The following is a 22,456-nucleotide window of genomic DNA, read 5'->3' as shown; positions in this document are numbered from 1 at the left end:
AACGTGCTATATACAAATACAAGCAGATGTTTATACAAAATATAAAGTTTTCCTTTATCCTCATAATTATATGAATCTTATATCAAATACGTTCAAACATATAAAACTTCATAAAGATTTTAACATTCAGTATAATTACCTTTAAAAACAATAACAGCAAACAGAAACCTGACGATAATATCCACATGTTGATTTTTTGTGTGGTTACTAAAAGGTAATGATGTCGTATATATGTTAAAGGCCAAACTTCGAGTGATAACACGTAATTTCGGTGACTGTTAATTCAGTTTGCACTTACACTACCTGTACCTTGTCAATATGATCTCTTAGCGTCTTACAGTTTCTAATTGTGGCGGGTCTACATGACGATGTGTGGCACAGCCTGTGTTTGCTGTGCTGTGTGCTTCGTAGATATCTTCTCTTACCTTTGAATTATTGTTAACATTTTAGGATAATATTCCAGTTGAACAGATCGGTACGGACATTTCTATCAGCCGATACTGATCAAAAACTCGTTACAAAAATATTTATTTTATTCCTTTCAAGTACAGAAATAAATATTTACACAGTCATTCTACAGGGTTACATTTCTGGTAATTTAAGAATGTAGTTTGATAAACAGGCTGAATGTTTCCCAACCGTTCTCCAACATGTGTTTTTTAATCTTTATTTCCTTCTTACTCACCGTACTAAGACAAGTGTCCTTATTTCAAAATTCTGATGTTGCATAAATGTAGACAGTGCACATATACATTTCCCTGCAGAGCGAATCCAGTTGCAACGAACGAATTGTAAAAGTGTTTGGTTTACCGAGGTAGGATAAACGTTAGGAGACGAAGAGTTAAACTTTTTTTTATATAAATTGGTGTAAGGAAGCAAGATAAAGTACAATTTTTGGCTGATCAACACACCTCATAAAGTGCCATAAAGTGAAAAGTGCCCGCTCTTATCATTTTTACGTAACAGCACAAAACGTTGCCACAGACAGCATGATAGTATTGTACTTTTCAGTAAACTTGTTTTTAGAAAGATATGTGTACATTTAGCAAGAAAGTCAAAAGCACTTTGCATCTTAAATCAGAAAAGTAAATGAATCATTTTCATCCTAGATTTTGGACATATACATTGTTGTTAAAATGAGTTGTACGATTTTGACTTTATCTGGTAGTTTGTTTACCAGTTGATAACCTGATCTAATAAATATAGCCCAGATAGATTATGAGATAAAACAGAGTCTGGTATAGTATTGCTGGGTTGCGTTTTTTAATTCTCCTATAGTCTCTTCTTGTTCGAAGAAGCATGTAATTAAACAGTTTTGAATTTTCGCTAATATCTGAAATTATCACAAAATGTTATTATAACATAAATTTACAAAATGTGTCGTCTTGAAATTAAAGCAAAGGGAAATAGGAAGTACACGTACTAATTACAAAAGTTAATTAATTGTTAAATTGCAAAAAAAATGTTGATATTTAATTAGAATAGGATATTAAAAGAAATAATTGTCTGTTTAACTGTACAATAAAAATATATTTCATCGACTGAATATCAAATATATTTCACTCTAATATTTCCATCAGTGCCTCAGTGGCCGTGTTATGATGTTCACTTGTCCCTTAATGCTTTAGGTTTGAAACTTCGATCTTGGGATTAAATTCATTATTGTGAGGAAGCCATCTAGATCGGCTGTTCTGTACTGGTGCCCGCCCGTGTCAACGAGTATCTGGGATTTTCCTCTAACACGTCGCTATATGATGCTAAGTGTTGGTGTAACTGAACAAAATACTAGTAACTAAATATTATAACGAGTCGCTGTCAAATATGCAATAGATGTTTATATGGGTTCAATGCAAAATAAAAAATCCTGTTGTGGCACTGCATGAGTATATATTAGGAGCACCGTGATTTTAATGATTTATATAATTTATAGCTAACAGATTATTAATAAGATCATTTGATAACGTTCAGGACAAATGAAAAACATTTTATTGATATGAATTTAATATTTGATAAATTATAAATGTCTACAATAGCTTGTATCTAAATACATAAATAACGATGATTTTCATTCCAAAATGAAGCATTATACTTAAAAGATACTGATAAAGTCCGTAAAACGTACTTGGTTACCCAATCATGACAATGGCATTTTTTCCAGTGAAATCTTAAAAAAAAAACAAATGGAAAAAATGTGAAAATAGAATAACTTATTAACTAGCAAGAAGTCAGTTTATTTGGTGTTAAAATCTTTCCATGATACATATTCTCAGAACACGCGAGGCCAATCTTTATCTCTTTAGAAATAAGTACAGATTAAATGTTACCTTGGCCAGTCACCCTAGGGCATTAGATCGAACATAGTACGTTTTGTTTTAATACAAATAGTGTGCTTCGTTTGAGATCATGGAGTTAGACTGCTATCATATTTCTTTTGGTTGTGTTCATTGCTTGCAATGAATCTTCTTATTGATTTTATTAACTGTCACAACAACAGGCTTTATGTACCATCGCTGTCAGCTGAGTTTGACATATAAATTTTACTAAACCTTTAAGGTTATATTCAAACTGAAACTGACCATCAATACTGAATAGTCACTTGAAAAATAGTTATTCACTTAAAATGTAGTTTTAAAAATACTTTTTAGATATTATAAATGACAAAATAAAGCTTCATTATCAAACTCGGCTGAGACTGAAAATGTATTGTGAACACAGGACACGCATTCATTAAAGAAAATAAGCCCGCCATTCGCCTGCATTTTCGTGAATCTGTTTCGCCGTAGGACAGAAGCAATTAAACATGATTAAATACACATGTATTAGTTCTGTTAGTTCTATTTCTTTTTATATTTAAATGTGCTTAAAGTACCGGGCAAATTATGTAATAGGCATGTTGCTGGCATGCCGAGGAAGGTGTGTGGCTATTTTTGCGTTTGTTGTACTTAGTTTCTCATAGGATCTGGGAATCTATCTTAATTACTTCTCCGTAAATAAGCCTTATATATATGATTAGATTTGAAGTAACGTATGATCATCAGTCATCAAACCATATAACTGAAATACAATCAAAAACTATATACACGTATCGACAGTTACCTTCATTCATATATACGTTGATACTTGAATTTTAATAATACGTCCTAATCAGCATCCATCCATTTTGTTATCATTTATCATTTCATAAACATGATTGACATTGTTTATGTATGATAACTGACCAGTTTGTATCAATCAGTGTGCCTTGAATACATTTTTTTTAAATTAAATTTAAATATGTGGATATTTACATTAGGGTTATTTCTACTGACTATTTTATTAAAAGGTAAATATCATTTACTGTACTATTATGTCGTGATTAAATGATATAGCAGTTGTTGGATAGTTTCAACAAAAATATGGTTCATACATGTTCCTTTGTTTGTTCGTTTTGTCCTTGTGTGTTGACTTCGTGTGCGCGCGTGTGTGTATGCTTATTGTTCGTCTTGTCCTTATGTGTTGGCTTTGAGTGTGTGTGTGTTGTTCGTTTTGTCCTGATGTGTAAGCTTTGTGTGTGTGTGTGGTGCACGCGTTTGCGTGCTGGGGGTTCGTTTTGAGGAGGCTGCGCTTTTGGTGCGTGGCATTCCCTGTTTGATATTTTTCTTTGTTTTTAGAATGTTATGCATTTGTATTAAGCTTGCAGGTTTGGACATCTGGCATGTTATTCGAAGTAAATGTACTCATATCTAATGTTCAAGTAACGCGGTAACTTAATCAGGAAAATTTATAAAAGTGTATATTATATACCCTTCTCAAATGCACTCATTTGGTTGGTCGAAAGGGGTACACGCGCGGGTCCGCAAAAAGCGATATTGACCCGCAAAATTGATAAAGACTCTTGTGATATCACTTTTTCGTATGTGTATGAAATATGGGCCATTCAAATGAGTGGATTTGTGAAGGGCATCCTTGGTCAATATTATTTTACAGGTTCGTAAAAACACATATTGACCTCAACATAAGTCAATTACTGTATAATAAATATATTTCATTAGCGTACCTTTTTTGAAATTTTATGTGGGAAAGTATGTTCGCTGCAGGAGTTCAAGATAAATATCATACGCAACTTGAAAGGGAAATGATTCCGAAGCAAGAGGACACGTTATCATGTTAAGAAATAAAAAAAAGCCAAACAGATAAATGACTTGTGAAAACTATTCAGATGAATTGTGTAGAATGATATTGCTATATTTTGGTTTATAATTTATCCCAAGTATTCACACAAATTTTAAAAGGAAGTAAAGTATTTTCCCGTAGAAGTATAGCTATATGTTATCAGCCATTCTGTTAAATAATTGACGAATAGTTTTCAAACGTGACTCCATTTACTATTTTGTCCATTTGCTGATTGATTGCAGATAAAACAATGAATGCAAACTTGCAAATTATATTATTTACGCTAATTTTGTCTGTTCCTAGTGGGAACTTTAAAGTGTTGTAGATATTATTCCGTTAACAAGTTAATATAATTGACGTGAAAGTTTTGTACAACGTGTTCAATTATTTTCGTGATCCAGGGATGCATAATGGACGAATTTACTTACAGTTTTCCTGTCATATATTAAATACCTGCAGTACAGATACCTTAGACTAACAACATTCCATTAACGTACTAAAGCTGCAATGCAATAAATAGAGCAACTTAAAGATTCATCTTGCCTTTTTACTCATAATACAGATGTACATGCTGCGGCCTATTTGTAATCTAGGCGAGAACAGCTTCAACAAAAATTTATTGTATAATACAATAATATTGAATGGAAGGTGAAAAGTTTTACAATCGTCTCAATGCACTAAAATTCTGCTGCTGAGATAGTTGATAAATGCACAAAAAATCCTTTAGTATCATAAGAAGGAACGTAGTAAATATAGCAGAATCAGTTTTATTAAATCTGTGTCATCATATGTAATGAATTTTGCAACACTCATAACGTCGTTTGACGTCGTTTGATGGCACAAAGAACCGTACAGGCATGGATTCAAATGTGAAACAGGATGATACGAAATCTGTACTTCGATACCGTTAAGCCTTTAAAACAGATAAAATTGATACTTTGTCTGATCAGATAAATATTTCGTCTACATGTAGTCAGTGAATTTATTTGACTATTATCCTTAACTCGAGTTATTTTCATGCCTTTAAACCATGGCCCGAGTCTTTTTATTATGACTCTTAACCATGACTCGAGTCTTTATCATGACTCTTAATCATGACCGAGGTCTTTTTTTTATTATGACTCTTAACCATGGCCAGAGTCTTTTTATTTTGACTCCTGACCATGACCCGGATCTTTATCATGACTCTTAACCATGGCCCGAGTCTTTATCATGACTCTTAACCAAGACCCGGGTCTTTATTATGACTCTTAACCATGACCCGGGTCTTTATCATGACTCTTAACCATGACCAGAGTCTTTATTATGACTCTTTACCATGACCCGGGTCTTTATCATGACTCTTAACCTTGCTGAGTGCAATTTCGGTTCCCTACCTTAAGCCCAAGCACATTTTATGGGACATAATAAAAGTTATAATACGTCATGTATCGCATTTTTCCTTAACTCGAGTTATTTTCATGCCTTTAAACCATGGCCCGAGTCTTTTTATTATGACTCTTAACCATGACTCGAGTCTTTATCATGACTCTTAATCATGACCGAGGTCTTTTTTTTATTATGACTCTTAACCATGGCCCGAGTCTTTTTATTTTGACTCCTGACCATGACCGGATCTTTATCATGACTCTTAACCATGGCCCGAGTCTTTTTATCATGACTCTCAACCATGACCCGGGTCTTTATCATGACTCTTAACCATGACCCGTGTCTTTATCATGACTCTTAACCATGGTCCGAGTCTTTATCATAACCATGACCCGAGACTTTATCATGACTCTTAACCATGACCCGGGTCTTTATCCTGACTCTTAACCATGACCCGAGTCTTTATTATGACTCTTAACCATGACCCGGGTCTTTATCATGATTTCTTAACCATGACCCCGGTCTTTATCATGACTCTCAACCATGACCTGGGTCTTTATCATGACTCTTAACCTTGACCCGGGTCTTTAACATGACTCTTAACCATGACCGAGTCTTTATCATGACTCTTAACCATGACCCGAGTCTTTATCATGACTCTCAGCCATGACCCGGGTCTTTATCATGACTCTCAACTATGACCCGAGTCTTTATCATGACTCTCAACCATGACCCTGGTCTTTATCATTACTCTCAACCATGACCCTGGTCTTTATCATGACTCTTAACCATGACCCTGGTCTTTATCATGACTCTCAACCATGACCCGAGTCTTTATCATGACTCTTAACCATGTCCCAAGTCTTTTTATTTTGACTCCTAACCATGACCCGGATCTTTATCATGACTCTTAACCATGGCCCGAGTCTTTTTATCATGACTCTTAGCCATGACCCAGGTCTTTATCATGACTCTTAACAATGACCCAGGTCTTTATCATGACTCTTAACCATGGCCCGAGTCTTTATCATGACTCTTAACCATGACCCGGGTCTTTATCATGACTCTTAACCATGACCCGGGTCTTTATCATGACTCTTAACCATGACCCGAGTCTTTATTATGACTCTTAACCATGACCCGGGTCTTTATCATGACTCTTAACCTTAACTCGGGTCTTTATCATGACTTTCAACCATGACCCGGGTCTTTATCATGACTCTTAACCATGACCCGGGTCTTTATCATGACTCTCAACCATGACCCGAGTCTTTATCATGACTCTCAACCATGACCCGGGTCTTTATCATGACTCTTAACCATGACCCGGGTCTTTATCATGACTCTCAACCATGACCCGAGTCTTTATCATGACTCTTAACCATGACCCGAGTCTTTATCATGACTCTTAACCATGACCCGGGTCTTCATCATGACTCTTAACCATGACCCGGGTCTTTATCATGACTCTTAACCATGACCCGAGTCTTTATCAACACTCTTAACACAGACCCGTGTCTTAGATATGACTCCAACCCCGGACTCAGAACTTTATCATGACTCTTAACACTGACCCGTGTCGTAAACATGACTCTTGAATTTGACAAATCTTCGTGAATCTTTACTCTGACCCGAGCCTTAGAAGTTTTTCTTTAGAAATCCTAGCTAGTTACATTATTTGGAATAATACTTCAAATTAGTATACTTTGTGATCATACTGAAATTGCCGAGTGCAATTTCGGTTCCCTACCTTAAGCCCAAGCACATTTTGTGAGTCGTAATAAAAGTTATAATACATCATGTATCGCATTTTTCCCTGGAAAAACACAAATTCTAACACGATCCGATTCATTTTCCTATTAAACAAAGAAGGCTGAAAACAGTGAATTATTATACAACAAATCACTGTTCTGACGTCACAATTATTACGTCAGGGCTTCAAACGGCTTAGCGGCGCGCTTGAAAAGAAACCAATTGAAAACGGGCAAATATTTAATGAATGTCTTCATGGATGTACTTAAAAATCCTTGGTAACGTGTTAGAATCGAAATAATTTATCTCATTATGTGTTTTGCTCTTGAATAAATCATTGTTTGTCGTTCAGATGCGCATTATTATATCACTTGGGCTTAGCCCTCGTGATATAATTCCTTCGCATCTGAACTCCAAACAATGATTTATTCAACGACAAATCACTGGATGAGATATACACTGACGAGATATGAAAACGCAACAAACATATGCCTGAATATTTTTTTTATTACAAAAAAGCATCACCTTAAAATTTTCAACACATGCATATCTCGATACTCTCTACCCATTGTGTTCAAATTTAATCAGCACAGTAAACCGTAAAATTACCATTGTTTGTACCGCAACTTTTCCTCGTGCGCTCCGTGCAAATTTACAATGTGGTCAGTTCGTTTTAAATTTCATTTGAGAACAGACATAACACACCTACAATTTATAAAATCAATATAATTTTGGAAAGTTATAAATTAAAGTGATGCCGCGGTTAAATAACGCAGATCGAAATCGGATATTAGGACTGTTAGAAACTGGTATTACGCAAACAGCGGTCGCTAGACGTTTTAACGTCAACAAATCGACAATTTCGCGGTTGATTCAGCGATACAATCGTACTTGCTCCGTGTTGGACAGTCCACGACCAGGGGCAACGCCAGCAACGACGCCACGTCAGGACGTTTACATTCGTCAACGTCATCTACGTAACCGTAAACTTACAGCGACATCAACTGCGAACATAGTCGTTGGGACAAGAGGTCGACCAATCCATCGAACCACAGTGACTAAACGATTACGTAATTACGGGATACGGTGCCGGCGGCCAGCGAAAATTCCCGTGCTCACTGTACGTCATCGACGTCAACGACTCCAATGGGCACGTGCCAACATCAACAACGTGAATTGGAATAGGGTTTTGTTTTCTGATGAGTGTTGATTCAATTTGTTCAACGCAGACGGAAGGATACGTGTGTACCGTCGTCGTAATGAACGTTTTGCAGATAATTGTGTTGTGGAGCATAAGCGTTACGGCGGCGGTAGCGTTATGGTTTGGGGCGCTATCAACAGTAACTTTATGTCAGAGCTAGTGATATGCAATGGTAATTTGAACGCGCAAAGCTATATAAATCAGATTATTACGCCCGTTGTCCTGCCGATATTCCAGCAACGTAACCAACTTACGTTCATGCAAGATAACGCTCCTCCTCACAGAGCCAGAGTGACAATGAACTTACTAAACAATAACAACATTCCTGTGTTGCCGTGGCCGGCTCTTTCACCTGACTGTAACCCTATAGAGCATCTGTGGGATGAGTTAAAACGTCGAATACGTCAACGTCCTAACCCTCCAACAAACGTACAGGAGTTAACGAATGTGCTGATTTATGAGTGGGGACGCATTCCTCGTCAAGTCTACAGGAATTTGTGTCGCTCAATGCATTTTCGACTTCAGGAAGTGATCAGGAGAAATGGGGGACATACCCGGTATTAACGTTTAAGCTTACTGACGTGGAATTTAGCGTGATTACGTAATAATGGAGAATGTTATCATCGTTATTTTTTTCAAATACATTGTTGATAAGTTGCTAATTTGATAACTTCCCAGTTTATGAGTGTTGTTTAATTAGTTTTTAAAAAAACTCCCAACGACCATGTTGTTGCGTTTTCATATCTCGTCAGTGTATTATTTCTTAAACAAAAAAAAAACAAAAAAAAAAAAACATTCGAAATATTTTATCAGACTTATTATTCACAATATAAATTATTGTTTCATTTTGAATAAACGCCTTTCATTCAACAGTACTTCAGTTATATGAATGTGGGTAGTTAACTTAACAAGTGTTTCTGGATTCTGCAACAGTGATATTCTAATTATGTAATAGTTATAGTATGTGTGAGAGTGTGTTACCAGGATATATCAGAGCTAGGGGTACATCGAGGGTATTTTTCTCTGCACATATCGTCGAGGCCGGTAGGCCGAAACAGATATGTGAAGAGAAAAATACCGAGATGTACCCCTAGCTCTGATATATCCTGGTAACACACGAGCATTACATATTATAACTGTTTTATCGCATAGTTTATCATTAAAATTTATATATTATTTTCATTAAAATTTGTTTATTATTATTTTTACTATTTTGATTCCCTTTCTGCGCCTCGCTGACTGAAACACTAAAACTTTTGTTTTAGAAAATGTGTTCCCCAGATAAAAGTACCCAACAAATTTCTGCATTGGTTTTAAATCTTTGCATTTCATTGGCCAGAATTATTGTAAAACTTGTTGTTTTGTTTGTAAAAAAAATCAAAGAAAAAGAAACATTTGAGAAATCTCAGAATTTCATATATTTCATGTATTTCTGAATTTGGCAATAACTATCAAGTTTTTGAAATATTCTAGTTTATTTATTCTTTTACTTTATAAATGTAGGTGTTTGTGACAATTCTTTCTCTGTGAACTGTAAATTGGAGCTAAAATCATCTTTTGTTTGAAAGGAAAAAATTATACTCCCTTGATAGGACCTCAATAGAGAAAAAGTGTTCCGATATATATCGGAACAGTTTTACTGTGCTGATATATATCGGAATACTTTTTTTCTTATGAAACTCCATAGAGATTTCCGTGTTGATATATATCGCAACAGTTTTGTAAGATATCAGCACAGTTTTGTAGTAATAATGTGTGTTACTATGTATAACATGCTGCAAAGATCAAAGGAAAATTGCCGCACTATGCGAGAATAACAGTTACTGCAGTATTAAGAAAGGCTTAGCTCTCTACTGTACTAACAAGATAAACATACTTTCAGAAGAGAGTGTAACAGCGGTATCGGAAAGCAACTGTTCATTCGTGCCACAGAAGATCTGTGGATTTACTGTAAATCAGAAGTGGGTGATTCAGAATGGAACATTTACTTATAGATTTCTCGCCATTCCCCCCAGTCCGGACAAAGGTAGTATCCTCTTTACTTTTTAATTACATTGCAGTAAAACCATGGCGGGCAATGTGCCTATACATTAAACATACAAAAATTAAACGTTCACAAATGAATTTAGAAATTGAAATAGTTTTATTGTTGGCATTATTATGGTGTTACGTGTGGGACATCATTGTTTTTAAGTTGCAATTCATCGATTGCGTAACGGAAGACTGTACATTGCGCATTCATCATTAGCAAAACTCCATAGCGTTATCGAGCAAAGAATGCCTGTCTGCGCATCACTTACCTTAAAATTGCAAACAACCAGGGAAATTAAACTAATTGGAATTAAATAGATGGCAATAAGACGATGTGCAGAGCGCAGGAACTAAAAGAATATGTTTATCTTTACTACTGTTTGCATTATCACACTATTGGTACTTTATTAAAATGTCAAGGCATTTACTTTGCAACTGATTGAATGAATTTTAAGGTGCTTGTCATACTAATAGCCGGTTTCATGAGAAGTTACACAGTCCAAGAAGCATTACTCTGTCGATAGTCCTCCCTTTTCAGTAACTATGTGTTATATCTTTAAAACTATTTTAAAGACCTTCAAGAAACGTAACGCAGGCTGTTGTAAGAATAAACTCAGAATGATATCTATGTGATGACCATTGGGAAGCATAAAACGCTACAGAGCTATAAAATAGCAAACTCAGTTTGATTGAGTCTGTTCATAAGAAGTATAGACATGTGAAACGCCCCACAAGCCCCTAGCACCGGCGGAAGCGGACTTTTATTATACAAATACAATGTATTTGATCTCAAAGGACCACCAAATATATCGGTGAATCCATGTACGGGAAGGTGATGTTGTGAACAATATTCGATTTATCTCCCTTTTTGCATTAATTAACAACCATTTTTCTCTATACAATACATTTACACATAGTCAATGGGATAAAAAGGTGTCCGTGAGTCGAAATGAACTGAATAACAATATCTTCGGCATCAGTCGTTACCGAGCTTTTTAAACTTAACTACTCTTTCAGTATAATGACAGCAACAGGTGACATGGGTGTCTTTTAGACGGCTCTCTTCATTTCGTATCTATTTACCGTCTCATTTGCAGGAGATATTAGATAATCAATTGCAGAATTTAATATATTCCTTATTTCAGATGGCTATTTTGCTTTGTTTCAAACAAGCAAAGTACAAAACAAAACTCTAGATACCATCACATCAGGATTCGTGACTGCTGGTACTTACTGTATAAAATACTGGATGTTCGCACAATCGGCGCAAACTCAGCTGTACATTATTAAACATACAACAGAAAAAGATTACAACATTTCTTTTTTTAAAAATTTAACTCGTCAATGGAAAGCTTTTGCAATACCAGCATCATCGTCCTCGGATTTTCAGGTATATACATGACCTGTTTACATTATTTAGTTTTCACTTTTATATTAACTTAACAGGCCGTTTAATTACAAGACCTAGAGCAAAGAATTAAAATGGAAATAATCATGTTTATGACATCCGTAGGATGTTCTGTCTATCGTCCATCCGTTATTTTAATATATCCATTTAGGTATTTTAAAATAGCAACTAGCAATTTGAACTAGCATTCCAAGCGAGGAATAAATATCTATATGATTCATGTTAATGTCCTATCCATAACTCTGTCGGTGATCGTTTGAATGTAAAATTAATTTGGCACACATGCAAACTATAATTAGACGATGAGATGAGCACATGACCTAAATAAACGGTATATTCATTTTAAAAAGGGAAAAAAATGTTGTATGTAGCGTAGCCGCTCCTTAAGTCCTCTGAATAAATAACTTAAGACACTGTTTTTGTATCTAACTAATTTATTTTCCGTAACCAATTGTATAACTTCAGACTGACAGAGCTAACAAAATTCCATCTAGCACAAAACAAGCCTTTAAGCATTTCACAACTCTCTGTCTCCGTCTTCAGTCCTTCTCGGGCTGTGCACAGCACAAGGCCTTAACCGTGACCGGCCTCCGAGCCACCACGTGGTTGCTGTGTGAGCGGGCGTCCCCTTACAGCTTAGTCCGACAATACACATTTTGTCTCCATATTTATACAGATTGGTCAAATACATCATTTACATAAGCAAAATTAATGAATTCTGGTACAAACCGAAAGTAATAAACAATAAAAATATTTCTCGTAAAATATAAATAAACTGTCACTGAAGTTACACCCAATGTCCATCATTTTACTGCAATTTAACACTTATATGACCTGACTAATAACTTTAGATGCATTTTATGTGCACTTCGTGAGAAAAACAACATGTTTTTCTATAGTGGCGCACTTATTAATTAACCTAGATCTTAACCTGTTTAGTCTCGCCTTTTTGTAAGAAAAGTGTTTCTTAACTTATGAAAAGATATAAGGAAAGTGTGTTTTCTTTCAACAAAAAGAAATTATATCAATTTCTTTACATCTCCCATGGAAACAAAGATTTTAAGTTCATTTTTAATGAAGTTAAATTCTTAGCCAGTTTAATTGCTACATAATGTTACCTAATGTGGTGTTCTTAGTCACATCTTTTAGTTAAAAGGAATATTTATTGACCTATGTAAATAGGAAGTGTTTTTATAAAAGAAACTGTACTCATTTCTTTACACCTCCCCTAAAACAAAGATTTTAAGTTAATTTTTTTATACTCGAATATGAAAAATCTTAAAATCTTAACTGATAAAATCGCCAAACGACTTGAATTAATAAATCAAAAAGGAAAAAAAAACAAATAAGTTGCTCGAATTGGCAAGACAAGTGACGTTGATTGACACTTACGTTACCCATAGATTTTAATTATTTGACCTAAAAGTGTCTTACCTGTCGTATTGTCATTACTAGTTATATATGCTTATGTTTGTTAACTCAACATAAATATAGCTTCAAAACCCTAAACATTGATTAAGACACAATACTTATGCAACACATGCGATACAAAAACAACATTATCAACAGTAGGTAAAACAAAGTTCAACTGATCTGAAATTGTAAATATAATAGTGTTATACACTGTCCTATTAATCACTCTAATACTATCGAAGAAAATAAAAATGAAATTTACTGTCCTAATTACTTCTGTAAATTCTCTGCAAATCATTGATGTATCACACCTCCGTTTTTAAAAGAATTTACGTTTAGTTTAGTCTACGTCTTCCGTGTGACTGTCATGGCTGTGGCATTTACCTGTTAACCTCAGATAACTATTCGGGAAATTATACCACCTAGATATCAGATATTTCTACCATTTTCGATGAAAATATTAAACAAATAATTCGTTAAATTTAAAATATGTCCGTTTGTTCATAATACTCCTAAATCTGTTATTTCTGATAGTTTAAAACATTGAATTTCTTTTTTCCGCAACGTATCTATATTAATCAATGACTAACAGTAATGAATGTACATATACTCCCCCTTCTTATATTTATTATCTTATTGTGCAGCACCTTAACATAACCTTACTTCAGTTTCATAAATGAGGTATCAGTGAGACGGAAGTCTAGCTGTCAGCAAAATTACCAGACTCCTTTCCCCATATTGAGGAATGGGTACGTTTGAGCGTGTTTTACGTTCCCAACGACCAACGCTTTTAAGCGACTTAACATTGCTCACTGATGTATCTTCTCAAGGCTTATCGCTTTCCACGCGATTAATAGCATATTCCGTATGCTCCCGAGACGTTACGTACGTCAAAAATGGTAATTTCAACCATATGATCTGTAAAGCGTTCCACTACGCTTGTATGTTATACCATAAACACATTATAAATGACTGCATTAAAACAACTATAAACATTTAGCCTAACTCCATGATCAAAAGAAAGTATACCCGTCACCCATGAAAAACTACACATATACATTCATAATAAAGATTACATGTTTCTAAGAGTAGGCTGTTTCAAATAGTTAGCTTGCTGCACAATAACTTTGTATTTTATTACAATAAACATTTCTGTCTATCTGCTGAATAATGTGCCACACTTCCACGCATTATATGACACATTAGTTAGAAAACGACTTTATGTTATTTACTCCCCTGCGAAAATGTACATCATTCATTCATATTTGTATCGATAAATATTGAATCTGCATACATGTCAAAACTGTTTTGTTAATTACCCCGACATAGTTGACGGATAACGTAATCGATATTATGATATCTATGCATTGACGCAAATACTCCATAAAAATGTTTATAATTTATTATTACTTGTATATCTTTCTCTTTTGGTATTAAATTTCTCGCCGAATACTTATTTTATTCACATTGAATTTAAGTTACTTTAATACAAATACTTTGTCAAACTACCTTAATGACTTACAAAATTTTTATTTTTTTTATCAAAAAGTTTCAAAATATAACCTTAATATGCCAACAATATTTCTAATTTTCTTCTCTTTGAACTTGCAATTTCTAAATAAATCTATCTGTTCCCGAATAGCCACATTGGTTTATCAGATAGTATTTAAACAGCCACTAACCTTTTTTAGATTTATACATTTTGTTGTTTCTCTTCCATTGGTACTTGAAAAGTCCTTTTGAAATTCGCCCAGAAAAAATACCTCTTTTTGATAACAGTTTAATAGCTTTTGGTTCTCGACGTTCCTTGTGTAGGTATTGTTCCATTTCTCATCTTTGAATATGTATTCATCCACCTTTTGATCCCGATGTTTTAGCAGTTTTACCATCCCAGCCAAATGTGATTGTTGCGTTATTTCTTCTTCAGCATGTTGCCTGTGTTGCTTGAAAGATAAGCAAGAGCTGACGATGCATACCTTTTTGTCCCAGTGATCGGAGTAGCCGTTTTGATGTCGTGCATTTAGTTGTGTGTCCAAACAATTTCCCAGCATATATTTGATCCTTTGTAGTATCATATTATTTACTCGTAATCTAAATAATACTTGTAGTGTTTTACTTCTTGTTGTGTTATCGCGACGATTTCCAAAATATGTTTGGTCCATTTTACTGCTATCGTATTGCTGGTGCTCAAAGTAGCCTCTTGTGGTGTAGTACTTCTTGTTGTGTTCCCGCGACAATATTTCCATGTTTGTTCGATCCTTGGTCGTACGGCGCCAAATCAACAGTGTAGCGTAGCCGCTCCTTAAGTCCTCTGAATAAATAACTTAAGACACTGTTTTTGTATCTAACTAATTTATTTTCCGTAACCAATTGTATAACTTCAGACTGACAGAGCTAACAAAATTCCATCTAGCACAAAACAAGCCTTTAAGCATTTCACAACTCTCTGTCTCCGTCTTCAGTCCTTCTCGGGCTGTGCACAGCACAAGGCCTTAACCGTGGCCGGCCTCCGAGCCACCACGTGGTTGCTGTGTGAGCGGGCGTCCCCTTACAGCTTAGTCCGACAATACACATTTTGTCTCCATATTTATACAGATTGGTCAAATACATCATTTACATAAGCAAAATTAATGAATTCTGGTACAAACCGAAAGTAATAAACAATAAAAATATTTCTCGTAAAATATAGATAAACTGTCACTGAAGTTACACCCAATGTCCATCATTTTACTGCAATTTAACACTTATATGACCTGACTAATAACTTTAGATGCATTTTATGTGCACTTCGTGAGAAAAACAACATGTTTTTCTATAGTGGCGCACTTATTAATTAACCTAGATCTTAACCTGTTTAGTCTCGCCTTTTTGTAAGAAAAGTGTTTCTTAACTTATGAAAAGATATAAGGAAAGTGTGTTTTCTTTCAACAAAAAGAAATTATATCAATTTCTTTACATGTACAACCAAGACTTCTAGTAACCTTCCGATCTTGAAATTAATAGATTTGTGACATTTAAGCTACCTTATTCTAAGGTAAATGTTTTTAACGTGTGTAAAAGGGCCACTTCATTTCCATAAATCTAGGTTACACTAGAGACCATAGTCTATTATAATATACGTACCGAATTGCACACACAAATAGGAAATTATTCTTTTTTACAGAATTTATCTTACTTGAATAAATATGGTATATATATCTTGTAAAATTGTCCGTGGCCTTTTTCCTCACGAACATCAAACTTATTTTTACCACAAAATACTTTTTTTCATTATGCTTTATATTTTGTGTACTATTTTGGTACTTGTAACATGTGCAATTGCTAAGATCTGCTTAACCCGAGTCAATCTAAAGGGCGTGGATGGTACATTTGCGTTGTTTGTGCCTTGTGAAGGCCGTAAAAAAATCCCGTAAGTTCAGTCAGCACTTGTTATATTAATCGTTCAAAATATTTATTTTGTGTGAGTGACTCTATTTATTTTTGCAGCTTGAACAATTCGATTTGGGTGGTTCAAATCATCTTGCTTTCATAGTTTTGAATACCTTTAAACACCCATTGTATCCATTGGATATGGAACCTGATCTTTCACTTTGTCTTTAGATCGTCTTAATGGTATGCAGACACTAAAACCTTGATTCCCCTTTTGTAAATTCTAGTTTGTTTAGCTATGCCAATTGTTTTCTCGTGTAGAGCTAGTCAATTATTTTAACAGCATATCATGGAACTGCAATCTAACGTATTATTTACGGTTCATCATACAGCTGCTGACTTTATATTTTTGCATGAAACTTTTACATAAAATTATGTTAATTTTATAGGTGAAATTTCATTCAGTTGTCACCGACTTAGTGACCCACACTGGACATCATATATCTCCTCATATATTCATTGGACTAGATGACGTACGGATTGTCCCCATAAATGATACCAACGGTAAGTTGTTTATTTCTTGAGGTGACAATGGCAGTAGCAATAACAGTTACATTCGAGACACGTTACATTATTATAAATGTTTTCGTTAACAATGGCAATCTGTGGATAGCAACGCTCGACTTTTCAACAGCCTTGTTACTAGAGAATGTTAACTGAATAAATAAATAAGTACAAAAGTCGAAAAAGGGATATTATTTAAAGAGATTAAACAGAGTTATAGAGTCTATCCAGTGCATGTCAGATAATCACAGTGGACATGTGTGTGAAATATTAATCCATTTCCGTTAGTAGACACTGAGATATCAGCTTACATACAAAAGTTTAACCAAAGTAGCTAAGTCGATAAAGGGGCATAATGTTGTAAAAAAAAGCAAAATATAATTATAAAACCTATGCTCTGCATGTCAATTTAACTCAGTGAACAAGTTTGTGAATTTTCAGTCGGTACTGAAATACCAGGTTACATACAAAACTTAACCCAAAAATAGCTAAGTCGAAAAAGGAGCATAATTTTGTAAAAACGCAGGAACAAATGATGAAAACTGTGCACTCCAAGTCAATATATTACAGTGAATAAGTTTGTAAAGTTTCAATCCATTCCCACAAGTGGTTACTGAGATGCAACCTTACATACAAAAGCCCTATCAACTCGGGACGCCGGCGTGGGAGCGGACGCCGACAATGGGCGAGTACAATAGCTCTACATTCTTTGAAATGTCGAGCCGAAAACGGGTAGGTTGAAGTTGAAGGTTTACTTTTAAGGTAGTTCCGCACGTTTGATAAACTAGAAGTGAAGACGTAACATTATTTGTCCGGAAAACGTAGAATAAAGCCTGAATTCGGCGTACGAAAATGAAAATCATTTTATGAATAAATGGCAATCCGTAAGTAAATTTATAACAGTGTCACTGTTATTATCTTTCTAAAATCTAAATATCATATTAAAACATCTTACATGTTAAATAATTCAAAATAATGACTTAAAATTAGCTTGAAATGTGCGGTTCACTTTAATCATGGTCAAATATATCAAAAATAAGCACAGGGACTTATATATTTTATTTCATCACATCATAGACCATATGCTTATTTACAGCTGTGGGAAATTTCATTAAAATCTACATTGTAGAAAAATTTCTACACGCGAGAACGGTATGAAAGAGGTGATTTTCCAAACCTATTGCCAAACTTACATAAGTATTCTGAAATCAATTTTTAATATAGATTCCATGACTACTCTTCTGTCAAGGTTTTATGCATACTAATGCAATACATCTATCACAATGGCAATGGCGGCAGGGTTTGACCTAGTTTAATTTTGGATAACACGACGGATTCGTAAAACAACTGCAAAACGTGAAATGGAATGATGGAGGAATGGAACTGTTGATAAGCAGATACCTCACATGTATTATTATGTTATTAAATAAAAGTACAGATTTTTCTAGAGACTTAAAAACATGTCGACCATCAAAAAGTTTAAAATATAGCTAATCGAATAACAACAAAAAAAATCACTTAAAAGCCGTTTTATTATATCATTATTGTCTCATAAAATGATTACAAAATTATTTTATAGTAGTTATTATTTCTATCAACTTATTTATTATGTTTATTGTACCGATGACAAAGGGTTATATGAACGTAAAATAGTTATTTCACATATTGTGATAAATGATAGGATTTTTGTTAATGATGCAGCTTCAGCTAATCATGATCACAAAATCACAGAGTTTCATTTCACTTTGGTGTGACATACTAGTAACAATCTAATTGCTTTTTTCACAGCAACGAGCAAATTATGTACAGTACTGTTAAATAATTTCATTTCTTTGGCATGCAAATTCGTGGTTTGGACAATAACGGTTTCTACTTCTCAAGGGCTAACATTGAGGTAGCTGCCTAAAGGCAATTTAAGTACGCACCTATACATTTTTTTTCTCATGAATAAATTACATTAATACGCTAAAACTGAATTAAGATAGAAGAGGTAAGGGGGTTGAGGTGTATGATGAAACCTTTATGAAAAAATCATGTTATTTCTTTCCCTAAATCTTCTCATACCCAGCCGTTTTTTCATCTCACTACAACTGCACAATCATGCTAACGACGATGCTAAGTGACTGAAAATGTACATGTTCTCAGTTTAGTCCTGATCGACTCCGACAAATGAATAAATACCATTAGCATTCTCTTACCATCAAATCAGCATCATACGTGTCAAAATTGTAATATATGCGAATCAATAATAGTTCATTAAGTCTTGAATTAAGATATTTCAAAGTATAATAATTCTTTTTGTTTCTTTAGGGATTTATTTTTTGACACAATCGCGGTATCCATGAGAAGTAGTCCTTCACGACAACTGAGCATGATTAGCCAATACATGTCGGACTCATGCGATCATATCATAGTATCCAGTTGATATCATACTTGAGGAACGCACTAGAGAAACTATTATTCTGTGCCGCTGTTTACAAAGTGAACAGCGGTTACCATCTTTATTGTGTAAACAGATGTAAGTTTTCATTTATCCTTACACCGCTTGACATGAAACTTTCAAACACTGCCTGAATTCTTCATAATTCAGCGTTAATCTTACTTGCATGTGGTAGTGAGAAGTTATGGTCAGCTAACAATAGAGCAATCACTTAAATATGAACGTTTAAGTAGTTCAATATTACAAATTTAGTATACAGTATTGCATTTGATTTAGATGGCTTTTCAGGCTCATAATCAGGTAAAATGTGATACAATTATTATTTCATATTAATACATAACAAGCATTGAAGGCTTTATATAATACATATTATTTTCAGAAATTTCAGATGCGACAATGAAATAATTTTCAATATACGGAGGAGGTGTCATTAAAATGTGCGCGCGTGTTCAAAGATCATTTAGTTTGGATACAATTCATATATATCACTATTAGCAATGTTTCTTTTGAATTTACGAAGCAAGTGAATACTGATAACTAATCATAATTTTCGACGAGATATCATACATAATCTAAATTGTATCGTTTAACAGAGGTTAACATCAGACTTTAATTGGTTACGTAAAAGGCCATGTGTAGATGTATTCGTTTAATAACTGGTCTACTATTGCACCGAAATAGTGGATTTAGTGTTAATTTAAACAGTTGTTGCAATATCCAATCGTCCTCGAGTTCTTTTTATAATTTTTAATGGTATTTTTTCAATGAATAATTTATAAAAAAACATCGACTATGAATTATTTCTTCAAGTTATTTTCAAACTCCCCAGTGCACGTTTGATCTTCCAGATCGCCGTGTCTTAAATGTTTAGACATGTGATCCAGCGACCTTTAAATGTGACCTATATTTCCGCCGCTCAATATTAAATTGAAGCATACTAATCTTACACCAAAGCATAGTAAACTTAGATTTAAATTGTAGACAAAAGTTTCCATAATGAAACTTTTGTGGTGGGAATCAATAAAAAGAATATTAAGTTTATAAAACAGTATTTACTGAATATAGTCTTATCGGCTAAACGGTATCTACGATATATGACTCAAACAGTCCCAATGATAACGTGATTCTCGCGCTAAGACGAGGACAAGTCCATTTCATGATAACTGATAAAATGCTTGTACATTACTTGATAAGTAAATAGCAGAATTTGTTTCATTTGAACTGTACAGTAAGTATACAGAAAAATACCCCATTCGGATGAAATGCAAATACCAATAGGAACTGTACAAGTTCGAATCCTCATGAGGATTTCTTTTAGATATTTTTCTTTGTATTACCTATTTGTTTTCATTATTATTCCCGTATTCTTCGTTTCTTTCTTTGATTTTATTTGCATATGTCTTTATATGATATACTATAATGTTCATTTTTCGCTTTAGTACATGCATTTAACTAAAATCATCTTTTATAAGATACTAAGCATTTCTCATCTGCCATATCGGCTTCAGATATTTCTCTGCCATACAGAAAATGAAGAAATCTAAATTAAAGTTAACTGTAGTCGCTGAGCTTCGAACCCGCATGATAAAAGATCTGTTGCACATATACAGTATGCCTTTCCTCAGAGATAATTTGTAATTGGTATGCAGTCTAGAAATATTTAGATTTTGTCAACAAAAAAAAATGTTTGTATTTCCTATGCTCCATTTAAATCTATTAAAAGTTTGTAAACATCATGTTATCGTTGGGACATACTAATCCCCAGTAATAACGTGATTCCCGCCGAAACGCGAGGACGAGTCCATTTTATGATAACTGATAAAATAATAATTCATAAAGCCTGCACATTACTTGCATTACTTGTCAAGTAAATATTAGTATTTGTTTCATTTTAATTATCCAGTTTATATACTATAACATAGGTCAGTCGGTAAAAATACAGATAACAATTGGATATAAGCAAATCATTTTGTGTGTTCGAATCCTCATGGGGATAATTTTTTTCAATTTGTTTTTGTTTTTTCTATTCGTTTTCATTTTTATTCTCATATTTTCGTTTTTTTCTTTGATAGTTTGTATTTGCATATATGTCTTTATATAACATAATATTATGTTCATTAATATTCGCGTAAGTGCATGCATTTAATTAATATCATCTTTGATATGATGCTAAACCTTTCTCATCTTCAATATCGTTATATTAGATATTTCTCTGTCGTGTTGTCAGAGAGCACATGAAAGGAATCTAATTTGTTCATGCAAAAATGACATAAAAATTAAATGTCGATGCCGAGTTTCGAAAACACACGGCAAAAGATCTGTTTAACATGCCTCTGAGCTAATTTGCAGTTGGTACTAAAAACAGAAATATTTAGATTTTAACATGTTAGAAAAATGATGAATTTCATATATTCCATTTAATCTATTTATAGTCTTGTTTGTAAACATCAAGTTATCGCTGGGTCATGGTACTTTTTTATAGTAGCTTGAATATATAGTTATTACTGGGCAATGGAATATAATGTTTGAAACAAAAGTCCGGGGGATGTTTGTGTCATTTTAGCCTGACATATACGTTGATAAATAAGAATAACAGTTTATCGTACGGTATGTACCTTTACCTTGTTTGTAAACGATGAAACAATCAAGTAATTAACTGACAGAAGTCAAGATAAATCGATACGATACTAGCGGCTCCAATTCGTGTGATGATACAGGACTATTTCAATTATTATACCTTATTTCAAAAGGGTTTTAT

The 22,456-nt window shown here is 34.0% G+C and overlaps 1 protein-coding gene across 2 annotated transcripts; it reads left to right on the top strand.

The window, feature by feature from the left end:
* Positions 1-3,185: 3,185 nt before the first annotated feature.
* LOC123566001 (uncharacterized) lies at positions 3,186-19,837 on the top strand. Of its 2 annotated transcripts, none has more exons than XM_053550243.1 (5): positions 3,186-3,322; positions 10,356-10,499; positions 11,650-11,894; positions 17,144-17,258; positions 19,569-19,837. In XM_053550243.1, the coding sequence occupies exons 1-5, from the start codon at positions 3,274-3,276 to the stop codon at positions 19,601-19,603; spliced, it is 588 nt and encodes a 195-aa protein (XP_053406218.1). In that variant the 5' UTR covers positions 3,186-3,273; the 3' UTR covers positions 19,604-19,837. The 2 variants fall into 2 exon arrangements, with proteins under 2 accessions (XP_053406218.1, XP_053406219.1); XM_053550244.1 differs by having other exon boundaries at positions 3,224-3,322; positions 10,359-10,499.
* The last annotated feature ends 2,619 nt before the right edge of the window (positions 19,838-22,456 follow it).

The sequence above is a fragment of the Mercenaria mercenaria genome, chromosome 8 (genome assembly GCF_021730395.1).
Source record: "Mercenaria mercenaria strain notata chromosome 8, MADL_Memer_1, whole genome shotgun sequence".
In the NCBI taxonomy this organism is placed as follows: domain Eukaryota; kingdom Metazoa; phylum Mollusca; class Bivalvia; order Venerida; family Veneridae; genus Mercenaria; species Mercenaria mercenaria.
This window is presented reverse-complemented; position numbering and strand designations above follow the sequence as displayed.